This window comes from Lemur catta, chromosome 12 (assembly GCF_020740605.2).
Source record: "Lemur catta isolate mLemCat1 chromosome 12, mLemCat1.pri, whole genome shotgun sequence".
Lineage (NCBI taxonomy): Eukaryota > Metazoa > Chordata > Mammalia > Primates > Lemuridae > Lemur > Lemur catta.
This window is the reverse complement of record NC_059139.1, coordinates 69,223,463-69,237,350: the sequence shown is the minus strand read 5'-3', so window position 1 is coordinate 69,237,350 and position 13,888 is coordinate 69,223,463. Positions and strand designations below refer to the sequence as shown.

Here is a 13,888-nt window from a genome sequence, read left to right as displayed (position 1 = left end):
TTTTTAATTGAGTTTATTAGAGTCCTTTCCCTTCGAGTTCTTGTCAATCCGGCAAGAGATCTGTCAATTTTGTTTATCTTTTCAAAACACCAGCTTTTGGTTTTGTTGATCTTCTGTATATTTCTTTTATTCTCAATTTCATTTAGTGTCGCTTTGATCTTAGTTATTTCTTTTCTTCTGCTAGGTTTGAGAGTTGAAAACTTTTGGGGGCCCAGTCTTAAGGGGACCCACAAACTTTCATGACTCTTACATCCAGAAGCTCCACCAGGTTCTCAAGGTGAAGATGGTAAAAGAAAAAAAAATTTCTTATGTTTGGGGCAGTGGGAAAGAGAAAGCAACCATCTTGAAATATATCCAGAGTGGTCTGTTCTCTTCATCAAAAAAGCCTGCCTGGGAGAGAAACATCTTCACCAGAGTTTCCCTACCAAACTTTAGAAGGAAGCACAATTAGACAAGTCAACCCCTCTAATCTTTCTGTCTCACATAAAGAAAAGACAAAAAAGACCAAGAAGAACTTCTGGAGGTCACAACCCAGAGACTTAGGCTCACTACAAAAACCACAAAAGCCTCAAATTCAGTCTTAAGATTATAGGATTCTTCCTCTTCTAAATATCCTAGGACCACATCAAGAGATATCTAGTACAATAACAGTAAATTACAAATGAGAAAGCTACATGACATACTTATTGAATAAAGAGTTACTAGGGAAACTCAAAGACAATAGAGAAGACAAACATGAGGATACTACAAAATACTGAGGCCTCTGACACCCCCAGCTACAGCGAACATTAAACACAGACTAACTTCTCGACAGATAAACATAAAACTTCACTTAGCTCAGTTCTTGTACCGGATACATCATGTCTGGCTCTCAACAAAAAACAGAAGCAAAAAATAAAAAAAATTACAAAATTCTCTTCCCATAATGAGTACATATATCACTTGATGAAAATTGACCTATAACTGATATAAATGTTAAAATTCTCAGAGAAGGACATTAACACAGTTATTGTGTTGCATTACATATGTTATAAGAGGTAGAAGGTATTTTTAAAAACCCTGTTAAACATTTAGAAATGGAAACTAAAATGTGTGAGATATTAATAAAAAATACACTGTGTGAGATTAATATCAGATTAGATATTGCAGAAGAAAAGATCAGTGAACTCAAAATCAGTTGCTATGTAAACTATACAAATGGAAACAGGGAAAATAGAATTAATAAAAATGAGCAAATCAACAGTGGTTTGAACAATTTTAGGTGGCTAACTATATGTGTAGATGAAATCCCCAAAAGTGGAGACTTTTATTTCTCCCCCAATATGGAGAAATAAAAATATTTCAAGATATTATGCCAATTTTTTTCAAATTTTCTGTAAACTATAAACCTACAGACTTAAAAAAACTCACCAAACCTTCAGTACAAGAAACATGAAGAAAATTTCATCATGGTATATCATAATCAAATTGTTCAAAATAAGTGATAAAGAAAAAATATTAAAATTAGCAAGAGGTAAGAAAAATACTTTAGGCATAGAGGACCACAGATAAGGGTAACAGAAAATTTTCATCAGAAACAAATGCAGGTAAGAAAACAATGGAATAAAAAGAAAGTCAACGTGGATTTCTGTTCCAAGCTAGAATATCTGTCAAAAATAAAGGAGAGGCTGGGCTCGGAGGCTCATGCCTGTAATCCTAACACTCTGGGAGGCCGAGGTGGGTGAATTGCTCGAGGTCAGGAGTTCGAGACCAGCCTGAGCAAGAGTGAGACCCCATCTCTACTAAAAAAAAATAGAAAGAAATTATCTGGCCAACTAAAAATATATATAGAAAAAATTAGCCGGGCATGGTGGCGCATGCCTGTAGTCCCAGCTACTCAGGAGGCTGAGGCAGTAGGATCACTTAAGCCCAGGAGTTTGAGGTTGCTGTGAGCTAGGCTGACACCACGGCACTCACTCTAGCCCAGGCAACAGAGCAAGACTCTGCCTCAAAAAAAAAATAAAAAATAAATAAGTAAATAAAATAAAGGAGAAATAATTTTAGATTTTGTTGATAGAAAAATATAAGTAATTCTTGACCAATAGACTTTCAGTACATGAAATGTTAAATGAAGTCTTTCAGGCAGAAATAAAATGAAACCAGATGAAAATATGAATTTACACAAAGGGAAGAAAAGTAAAGGAAATGGTGACTACATGGGTAAACATATATGCTTTTGATATTATCATTTTTTCTCTTTAAAATTAAGTATTTATTAATAAAATAGAATAATATGGGTTTACATGAAATGCTATAAAATCACATCAGTAGACTATGTTAAGTTAAAAATGTATATTATAAATTCTGAAGCAATCACTAACATGGCAAAGAGTCATAGCTAGTAAGCCGACATAGGAGTTCAAATGAAATTATACAAAAATATTTATTTAATCCCAATTTATACAGAAAAGGGGAAACAGGAAAGAGAAGAACAAATGAAAAACAAAAAGAGGGTATATGTAAACCTAACCATATAGTAATCTTATTAAATGGTTTAAATATCTCAATTAAAAGACAGTGAATATTTAATTCAGTAAAAAAGCAAGATCTGACTGTATGTGCTGCATAATAGAAATACATTTCATATACAGACACTAGTAGATGAATTTAAAAAGGCTAGGAAAAGGTGTATCATATTAAAAATAATCAAAAGAAAGCTGGAGTATAATATCACACAAAGTAATTTGGAAAGCAAAGAATATTTTAGCAGTAATAAAAAAAGTCATTACATAATGATAAAGTAGCCAGTTTATCAAGAATACATAACAGTTCTAAACATTTGTGAACCTCATGAAAAAGCTTTAAGATATGTGGAGCAAAAACTTATACACTGCAAGGAGAAATGGAGAAATCCACACATATAGTCAGATAATGAATAGAAGTAGACTCAGTAATGAATAGAAAAAGTAGACCAAACAATCAGTGGTCAGTAGACCAAAAAATCAGTTTGAACAACGCTGTCAACCAACCTAATTGACATTTGTATAAATTTTCAACATAACATAATACATATTCTGTTCAAATGTACATAAAACAGTTACCAAGATAGACCATATTCTGGGTTGTACATCAAGTCTCAATAGATTTAAAAAGATTCAAGCCATGCAGTGGAATTAAATTTTCTGGCCACAATATAATTAAATTAAGTATCAGTTAATTAAGAAAAGATTTCTGGAAAAGCCCCAAATATTTGAAACCAAATAAAACTTCTAAGTAATAATAATTATTTGTGGGTCAAATAATTTTTTCAAAAGGAAAATTGGAAAGTATATTGAAGTGAATGAAAATGGAAAACATACTGTAACAAAATTTTGGAATGCTGCTAGAGCAGTACTTAGGAGAAAATGTGTGGCATTAAAAGCCTACGTTAGAAAAGAAAAACGTCTCAAAACAATAACTGTTTTGTTTCTATCTTTAAAAAACTGGAAACATTAGAGCAGATGTATCTCAAAATAAGAAGAAAGGAAACAATTAAAATCATAGTAGAAATCAATGAAGTGGAAATGAGAAAACTAATGGAGTAAATCAATAAAAACATTCTGATAGTATTTTTAGAAAATTGATAAAATTGCTAAACCTCTAGTTTTTTGCCTCTTAGGTGAGAGATAGAGAGTATCAAGAGTCAGAGATGTGATGCAATGACACTATAAATTCTAATTATATAAAAAGGGTAATAGGATAATATTATGGAATTACTTTATGTCAACAAAATTGACAACTTCCATGAAATGGATAAATCCTTTGAAAGATACAAACTCAAAAAGAAATAATTTATATATTTATTAAATAAATTAAATGTTAACTACAGATTTCTGACAAAGAAACTCCAGGTCTAAATGGTTTCACTGGTGAAATCTATCAAACATTTAAAGACTAGCTAATTGTAATACCACACAAATCATTTCAGAAAATTGAAAAGGAGTGGATACTTCCTAACTCATTCTGCAAGACCTACATTATCCTGATGGCAAAACCAGATAACAATATTGTAAGAAAACTATAGACCTATCTCTCATGTGAATAGATGCAAAAACAATTTAAAAATTTTAGTGAACTGAATCTAATAATATATTAAAAGGAAAATAAATCATGACCAAGCAAGATTTATCATAGAAATTGCAAGGTTGGTTTAATGTTTGAAAATCACTTGATGTAACCTACCATATTAAAAAACTAAAAATGAAAGAACCCTATTAAAATCTCAATAGATGCCAATAAAACCCCACTGGATAAAATTCAGCATCCATTTCTAATAAACTAAGAAACTAGGAATGGAAGGGAAGTGCCTCAATCTAGTGAGGGAATTTATGAAAACCTACAGCAACATCATACTAATAATTATTATGGGCTGAATGTTTGTATATCCCTCCATTCATATGTTGAGGCTCTAATCCCCCATGTAATGGTAGTGGAGAGTGGAACCTTTGGGAGGTAATTAGGCATAGATGAGGTCATGAGAATGGAGTCCTCATGATGAAATTAATGTCCTATAAGAAGGGGAATAGACCAGAGCCTTCCCTCTTTGCTTCATGTGAGAAGGTGGCAGTATGCAATCCAAGAAGAGGGCCCTCACCAAACACAGAATCTACCCAGCTGGCACTTGTTCTTAGACTTTCCAGTCTCCATAACTATCAGGAATAAATGTCTATTGTTTGTGCCACCCAGTATTTTGTTATAGCAGCCCAAGCAGACTAAGACAGTGATGAAATACTGAATAATCAGGAGCAAAAAAAGGATATATGCTTTCAATACTTCTATTTTAACATTACACTGAAAGTCTAGCCATTACAATAATGTAAGAGGAAAAATAAATAAATAAAGGGCATCCAGATAGAAAAAAAAAAGAAGTAAAACTGTGTTTATTTGGAGACACAATTGTCTATTTAGAAAATCATAAAACCACTAGAACAAGTAAGATAACTTTAGTAAGGTTGCAGTATACAAGATCAACATGCAAGAATCTATGGTATTTGTAAGTACTACCTACAAGTAAGCAGAAACCATTATTAAAAATAATACCATTAACTATAGTATCAAGAAAAGAAAAAATACTACAGAAGACAAGATTAATATGCAATAATTTAAGGTATTTTTACCTGCAAATAAGCAAAAATTGATATTAAACAAAAATTTCCATTACTGATTGTATCAAGAAACAAATACTTAAGGATAAATCTGATTAAAGGTGTGAATGACCTATATTCTCATTATTACAAAATATTCCTAAGAGAAATTAAAGATCTAAATTTTTAATGTAGAGATCACTCATGTTTGTGGGTTGGAAGACTCAATATTGTTAAGATGTTAATTCTCAAGTTGATGTTTGTATTTAATGCAATCACAATTAAAATCCTAGCATTTTCATCTTCAGATATTGGCAAAATAAGTTTTAAATTTATATAGATATTCAAAGAACCTATTAAAGCTAAGACAATTCCAAAGAACAACAAAAAAGAAGGACTAAAATTTGATTTCAAGACTTTTTGTAAAGCTGTGGTAGTCATGAAAGTGATAAATGCATCAGTAGAACAGAATGGAGAGTCTATAGAACTAAACCCACACATATATGTGTAATTAATATTTGATAGGATGCATATAAAATACAGTGGAGAACATACAGTCATTTAAACAAATTATGTTAGAATAATTACATACCTATATACAAATGAACTTTGATCCGCACTTTGCGCCATATAAACTAATTAGTTCAAATGGATTGTAGATGTAAATGTGAAATATAAAATTCCAGGACTATAAGGGAAAATACTTTTGACCTTGGTTTAGGCAAAGATTTCGTAGATAGGACATCAAACATATGGTGTGACAAGAAATAAATTGATAAGTTGGATTTCATCAAAATTAAGAAACTGTTCTTTGAAAGACTGTTTAAAAAAGGAAAAAAACAAGCCATGAACTATGAAAAGATATTTGTTTTTTTTTTTAATTTCAACTTATTATGGGGGTACAAAAGTTTAGGTTATGTATATTGCCCGTGTCCACCCCCCCGTGCCCCCCCACCCCCCCGAGTCAGAGCTTCAAGCGTGTCCACTATAACAAAGAACTTTTTAGTTCTTTAGAGAATACAGTATATCAAGTATTTTCAATGCTTAATACTAAGAAAACAACCCAATGAAAATGGGCAAACAATTTGAACATTTAGTCAATATACATAGATGGAAAATAAGCACATAGAAAGATGATCAACATCAATAGTCACTGGCAAAATGCATATTAAAAAATCACAATATGAAACTACCATAGCCCAGTTAGAATGTCTAAAATAAAAAAGATTATACCAAGTATTAATAAGAAATGTGGAGAACAACTGAAACTCTTAATACACTGCTGATGGGGATGCAAAATATGAAACCACTGTGGAAAAACTGTTTGAGAGTTTCTTAAAAAGTTAAAACTTAAATATTTACCCAAAAAACATGGAGGTATATAACTACACAAAAACCATATAAAGAACAGCTGCATGAAGGCAGTCAAGGAAAGTATACATACTGTATGATTCCATTTCATAAAACATTAGGAAATTCAAACTAATAAATAGTAACAGAAAGTAGATCAGTGTATGCCAGGGGGTGGAGGAATTACACATGGGCATAAGGAAATTTTGGGGGCTGATAATTATGTTTGTTAGGATGAGTGTGGTGATGATCTCACAAGTGTGTACATGTATCAAAATATTTCAAATTGCACCCTCTAAATATGTGCAGTTTATTGCATATCAGTTATAACTCACTAAAGCTGTTAAAGAAATTATTTCAATAAGCATATTTTTATGAATTATATTGATATTAATATCTTGATATATATTAATAATTATAAAACAATGGTAATATAATTACATGCAATCTTGTTTTTACAGAACAGGGCAGTTGGGAAACCTCACAGCTCCTTGCAATGAACAATGTAGATGCTCATCTTCAGTTCATAGTTCTATATGTGGAAGAGATGATATTGAATATTTTTCTCCCTGCTTTGCAGGCTGTACATATTCTAAAATGTTAAACAAACAAAGGGTAATTATTTTAATATGTTCCTTCCTCTCCTAGGTCTCTATAAAAGCTTTTTTCTTATTTTCCATTTTTTAATATTAAAATGAAGGAAAAAAATTTTCTTCATGTTATCACCATACAAACAGCTTATGGAAATTGGGCATGAAATAGATACTCCTGCATTAAAATGTGCTTACATATTATCACAATTTTATAGTTTTAAAGCAGTGGGGGACTGTTATATACCTCTTGCCATAGCTACGTTGAAAAAACAAAAAGCCCAAGAGAGCATTTTGTCTTCCACTTATGTAGTTTTTCTTAGTTTTATGCTACCTATCAGCAGCACCCAATCTCCCAACTCCTTGAACTACAATCTTTCCCACGCCAAGGGGTTGACCAATACTAGCCATTTGGTCACCTTTCACTCAGTTTTTCCTTCTGCTAAGAAGTTCAAAATGTTTACTCTATACCTTGGTGTTGCTGTTTCTGCCCCACCAGAAAAGTAAGAGTCAAAGAAGATTCATAGGGTAGTAATATGTGATGTGAAATTGAATATATGTTATTCCTGCTTGTCGTTTGGCATTTACATGAATTGGGAGCATTTTAAAACTTTTCTATTTGTTCATTTTTGTGGCCATTACCATCAGAATCCCTTATTTCCCTGGGCCTTCTACCATCTCCTAACACATTTTCTTATTTTGTCATGGAAAGTAGTTGACCACTCGACTTGTTTGGGTTAATTTTTTAATATCCAAAGTTTCATAAATAAGCTGTAAAATAATGGACTTTCTGCTACATTTTTACCTTTTAAGTTGCACAGAAGTATGGACACAGGCTCTTAATATTCTGTTCCTCTTTCCGTGTTCTGGCTAGTCCTTGTGAATGGGAAAGAGCAACAAGGAGGTATATTTCCTGATTGATGGGTGTGTCACCTTCCTTAATTGGTGATAAAATCCTTTATTAATTTTACACCTGTGTAACAATATATTTTCCTGTTATACACATACAAGAAATTAGCATACCTGACCAACTTTAATTTAGTTCCTCATAGTAATGTTTTCACTGGCTTACAATTTAGTAATATATATTCAGATTTTTATTGAGCATTCATATAAAAAAGCTTATGTACCCTTTTTAAAAACCTTTCTTTTTAAAGGTTATACGTTATGCTTAAAATCTTTAAAATATGCTATTGTGAAAAGTTTTAAATGTAACAAAAAATAATGAACTTCCATATACCAATTATAATTTATTAACTTATGGAAAATTTATTAATTTATGAAAAATATTGCTTTATCTATACTCCACTTACCTCTGTCCTCTATTTTATAGTACATAAATTATTTTTTAAATGCTCACCATGTCACAATTTACAACAGAATTGTTTGACCTTGGTGTTTAGATCCCATGGGATAGTCAAGAGGTAAACAGAGTATCCATTACATAGCTCCAACCCCTCTTCCCTTTTCTGGGGAATCCCTTTTATGGAATTTCCTTCTATTTTATGAAACTCTTCATAATTTTCTTATATTTCTTTAAGGAATAATTAATTCATAATGAATAATAGTGATAGAAATAATCCACAAAATAGCCAAATTGTGTGATAGCATTTGACACTTAATAAAAATTGAAAGAAGAAACAAATATTTTTCTTGAAGAAAATGTTTTTTCATAAAAATTGAAAGAAGAATAAAATAGATCTGTCAGAAATTACCCAACAGGACAATTATCCTTGATGAAAATACTGTCTCCAAAGGAAAACTTAGAATAGCAGAAACTACTATTAGCAGTATGCCACTAATCATCAGAGAATTTTCTTCCTACTTCTTCCCAAACCTCCATCATTGAAACTTATTCCAGCTGTTATTTTGCAGATTCCATCAGGGTCTTTTAATTTCAAAGACAAGGCAGAAGAATTTTGTTTTTTAAATACTTCAAAAGGCATGACTTTTACTGCCTTCCTGGTTATAGTCATTTTCAGACTCAAAATTTCTTCCTCTCATTCCTTGAGGATTTTAAGCCCTGGTTCACTGACACTCTTTCTTATTATCCAAAAGTATCAATGAGTATCTTAGCCCATTCTGTGTTGGTATAACAGAATACCACAGACTGAGTATTTTATATGGAAAACAAATTTATTTCTCACAGTTCTGGAGCCTGGGCAGTCCAGTATTAAAGTGGTGGCAATCTTTCTAATACCATGTTTAGTGATTTTGAAATTTATCTTCAAACTCTTTCTAAAGTACTCTACCCTTATAATTCCTTGACTCATATTTTCCCAGTAATCTTGTTTGCACCCTGCCTCATCTACCATCCTTCCATAGTCACACCCTAGGCCTTTTATTTTCAATAACTTTACTTCTTCCATGATCTCAATGTCAGTCATCCCACTGTTAAACTACAGCTTCCTCTCTTGCATCTCACTCCCCCTTAGACATGGACCCCTCAATTCTTTAGCCCTTCCAGAGCTTAATATCTCCTAATTCTGCCATCAGTTCACTAAACCTTCTTTATATTTTTACTTCTACCCTTAGTTAGCTTAAATTCTATGACCTGCAGCTATTTGTTTTGCTACATACCTTTAGTCTATCTATCCTCCAGATCCACTTTTCAACTTCTCTAGCATGCTCATTGTCCCAGGGTACTGAGCTGTAGGATGAGAGCTCCTTTGCCCTCTGGCTTATGACAGAATTAAGGTCATAATGAGTGCAATGCTAGCAAAAAAATCAAAAAGATAGGGGGTAAAAAAGAGAAGTTGTGGTATTTATTTTCTTGGTTCTCTCTGTGAACTATGAACTGACTGCCTCTCTTGACTGAAGGCCTTAGTTTCTCCCAGGGAGGCTGTTTCCATATGAATTTCTCTTTCTGGTAACCATTTCCACTCTAGAATCTTTTAGCAAGACATTTTACGTCTACTTTCAAAGTCAATGCTGAATCTGACAGTTTTCATCATTTTCTCTGATACTATCCTGACCCCAAGTACTATTGTCTTGCACCTTATTTCTATTGCTTTTTAACTGCTTCATCTGCTTTTACTTTTGCCGACATGGTCCAGTAGTCTCAGGATAGCAGCCAAAGTGATATTTTAAAAGATGTCATTTATATTATATCCCTCCAATGGCTTCACCATCACTCAGGATAAAAACCAAAGTTCTTAAATTGCTCTTGTAATTACCTACCAATTTATGTGTAATCAACTCTTCCCCTGCCACCCTGATTTTATTTTCTCTTAGTCTCCTTCTTTTCCATTCTGCTCCAGCCCATGCTGTTCTCCTTGCTTTCCTTTGAACTTGTCAAGCAAGCTCTAGCACAAGACTTTTTAAGGACTTTGTTTTTCTGCCTGGAACATACTTCTTCCAGGTAACCACATGGTTTACTCCCTTAACTTCTTCAAATCTCTGCTCGGATATCACTTCATCATTGAGGCGTTCCCTGATCTGTTAAGTATATCCTGACACCCCTCCAATATTTCCTGTAATTTTTCCCTGCTTTATTTAAAATTTCATTTTATTCTTTACATTATCTTTAACTGCCCTCAATTGCCTTACTTACAACATTGAATATAAATATTTTGAGGGAAATTTCTTAAATTAATAGAACTTTTCCTAAATAACTATGATTATACATATAATGCAACACATACACACTAATTCTTTTTTTGTTGTTGTTGGCATAGTCTCTTTTAATCACAAATATAACCAAATTCTATAGTGGGGGGGGTTGTGGTGGAAGAAGGGCATGGACACAGATGGCAGGTTTTACTTTTCCTAAATCTTAGCCACATGGTTTGTCAAATTGGATCAGTCAAGGGCATAGCAATTTATCTGACATTTGGCAGGAAACACCAAGATCTAAAACATTTCAAATACATTTACGTATCACCCATATTTTCAGTGTTAATTTATATTTGTAATTTTTAAAAATTTTTTTATTTCAGCATATTATGGAGGTATGTCAGGCAAAATATCTTGGATTTATCATTAATGTTTCATTTCTAAATAAATTGCAGGCTTAATGTAAAGATATTTATTAATAAAATTAGCCAGTCTCCCTACAGTTATTGATAGAAATTTTATTGTGTGAGTTTTTGTTTCATGACTATATTTTTGAAAGATTGTTTCTCTTCTTCAATATTCATAGATGTACTACAATTGTTCTTGCATTAAAGAGGGATTAATAACTGCAGATGGAGAAGGTGAATTTATTGATGCCAGACCTGGAAAATGTGACGCAAAATGCTATAAATTACCTTTGTTCATTGCTTTTATCTCTTCTGTAATTATATTTTCTGGCTTTTCTGGCGTACCACTCACCATGGCCATCATTCGGTATGTACATATTATTCAAAATCATTATCCATTTAACACATAAGAAAAGTGATTTGGGGAAAATTTTAGAATATTGTAGTAAATGATTGTTCTATGTTTCATGGGAGCAAATGCAGAGGGGAAAATTGTTACACTGTCAAAATTTATGTATATAATTAATTCTCTCTTTTAACTAGCTTATTTGCATAAAGTAAATAGATATCGCATTTAGTTTAACTTAAAACAAGGTATTTATTTAATTTAACACACATGGAAAATTCATAAATATAAGAAATTCTATAACACATATTTAGTTATAATGTTGATTCATTGGTTAAACGAATTTGTTGACTATTTACTTCTACATAGGCCCATTTGACTATGCGAAAACATCAGTGTCATCAATGCAAGAACATAATAACTTTTAGAATTTCAGTACAGAAGTTTATTATTATTCTAAATAGAATTGACATTTATTATTCATATGTTCTTTCTCAATATATGAAATCTACTTAATATTCATTTTTATCACAGTAACAATAATTGGCCATAATTTTCCATTTTTTTCCCAAGATGCTAACAGAAAATTTTAAGTCATGAGGAGCTTGTACAGGCTTATTAGGTAACAACTGAGGAAAATGATAATTTCTATCTAAGATGATTTGAAAAGTCCTGTAGGAGGTATGACTTGAACTGGGTTAGGAAGATAATTGATTTCTCAACTTGCAAGCAGTTAGTAGGCAAGGCCATAATAGGAAAAGTGAGCAGTGAAAGTAGAGGCAAAAATGTATGAAATGTCTTGTCAAGAAGTTTGTTATGACAGGAATAGCATGATGATGAAGGAGGCAAGGAGATTTGAGCTAGGTAAGGATCTGATTATGGACAGCCTGTGTTGCCGTGTTAATGTGAATAGTGTTATCTTGTGTACACTCCTGGGAGCTATTGAAAACTGTAAACCTCAGGAATAAAAGTGATAAAATTTCATTTTATATAGAATACTTTGAAGATACTGTGGAAGATGGAGCTAAGGGGAAGAACTGGAGAAAAAGAAAAGTAATTAGAATTTAGTAGTGGTATTTAGAAATAAAAAGGATAGAATATTTAGGAAATATTTACCTTGGATAAAAGGGTAAAGTTTATTAATTTGATGTGTCTAGTACAAAATATGGAGAAATCAAAGATTATATCTAGACTTCCAATTTGGGGAACTGAAAGAATAATGATTCCATTAAATAGAAAATTAAGGCAGTCACAGCAGCAACAAAAATAAATAAATGGTACCTGATCAAATTGAAAAGTTTCTGCACAGGGGAGGAAAATGTCACTAAAGCAAACAAACAACCTACCGAATGGGAGAAAATGTTAGTATGCTACACATCTGATAAAGGGCTGATAACTAAAATCTATATAGAACTCAGGAAAATCAGCAAGAAAAAAATCAAACAATCCCATCAAAAAGTGGGCAAAGGACATGAAACATCCAAGCAAATGTTTCCAGCATCCAGTGAGATGAAAGAGATGATAGTAACATTCCACAAGTTTAGTTCTGAATCTTCTCACTTCTCTTGGTAACTAGACAGAGCAATAAGGAGAGTAAAACACACGCATACACACATACATATACTCTAGTTTTAGTATATGAGATAGAAAAAGACATAACAAAGTTGAAATTTCATGTAAGTGTTGCCATAATCACAGACAGAAGTAAAAGTCATTGGAAATCAAGAAGTGGCAAGGGATAAAAACCTTCCTAACAGATACAATGAGCATTATTCTGGTGATAGACACACTAATAGCCCTGACATAAGCTTTATAAAAGCTATCTGTGTAACAAAAACCTGTGTACCCCCTTAATATTTTGAAATAAAAATTAGTATTGACTTATGAACAGACTGACAAGAAGTCTAAGAATACACTCCAACTCATATGGGAATTTAATGTATAATGAAAATGAAATCTTAAATAAGTGCACCAAAGATGGACTCTTTTGGAAAATGGTTCTGGTATAACTGGATATATTTTGGGGGAAGATACATCCATAGCTCTTTTCATATACCTAGAAAAACTCAAATAGAATAAAGATTTAAATGTAAAAAATTACATATTACAAATACTGGAAGAAAACATTGGCTAATTTTGTTATTATCTTTAAAAGTGGGTTTCTCAAACTATGATTCAAAATCTAGAAGTCATGAAGGAAAGACTGATAAATTTTACTTTATAAAATTAATAATAATGAGGAAAGTCAAAAGCCAAGCAACAATTAATATTTATAACTCATATCCTATAAAAAGATTAATTCTTCTAATTTGTAAAGTGTTCCTAAGATTAACAATGAAATAGAATAGTGGCAAAGCATCAAAGAACACAAAATACAAATACTAATATGAAAGGATATTTAGCCACACTCATAATAAAGGAGATGAAAATTAAAATTGTAATGTGATAATATTTATTGTATATTTGGTTGACAGGAAGAAAACTTTGATAATAGAATCTGTGTATGAAAGTATGTAGAAACAAGTATTCTCATATATT

General features: G+C 31.9%; 1 protein-coding gene and 1 long non-coding RNA gene across 2 annotated transcripts in view; one reads left to right on the top strand and one right to left on the bottom strand.

The window, feature by feature from the left end:
- Positions 1–13,888, top strand: part of SLCO6A1 (solute carrier organic anion transporter family member 6A1) — a 75,671-nt gene that overhangs the window by 51,218 nt on the left and 10,565 nt on the right. Inside the window, exons 9-10 of the mRNA XM_045566029.1 lie at positions 6,914–7,067; positions 11,184–11,371. Coding sequence (XP_045421985.1) covers positions 6,914–7,067; positions 11,184–11,371 — 342 coding nt within the window. The remainder of the gene's footprint in view (positions 1–6,913; positions 7,068–11,183; positions 11,372–13,888) is intronic.
- The window catches only part of LOC123648309, a 59,056-nt gene continuing 53,132 nt past the window's right edge, over positions 7,965–13,888 (bottom strand). Inside the window, exon 6 of the long non-coding RNA XR_006738561.1 lies at positions 7,965–8,015. This is a non-coding gene — a long non-coding RNA (uncharacterized LOC123648309). The remainder of the gene's footprint in view (positions 8,016–13,888) is intronic.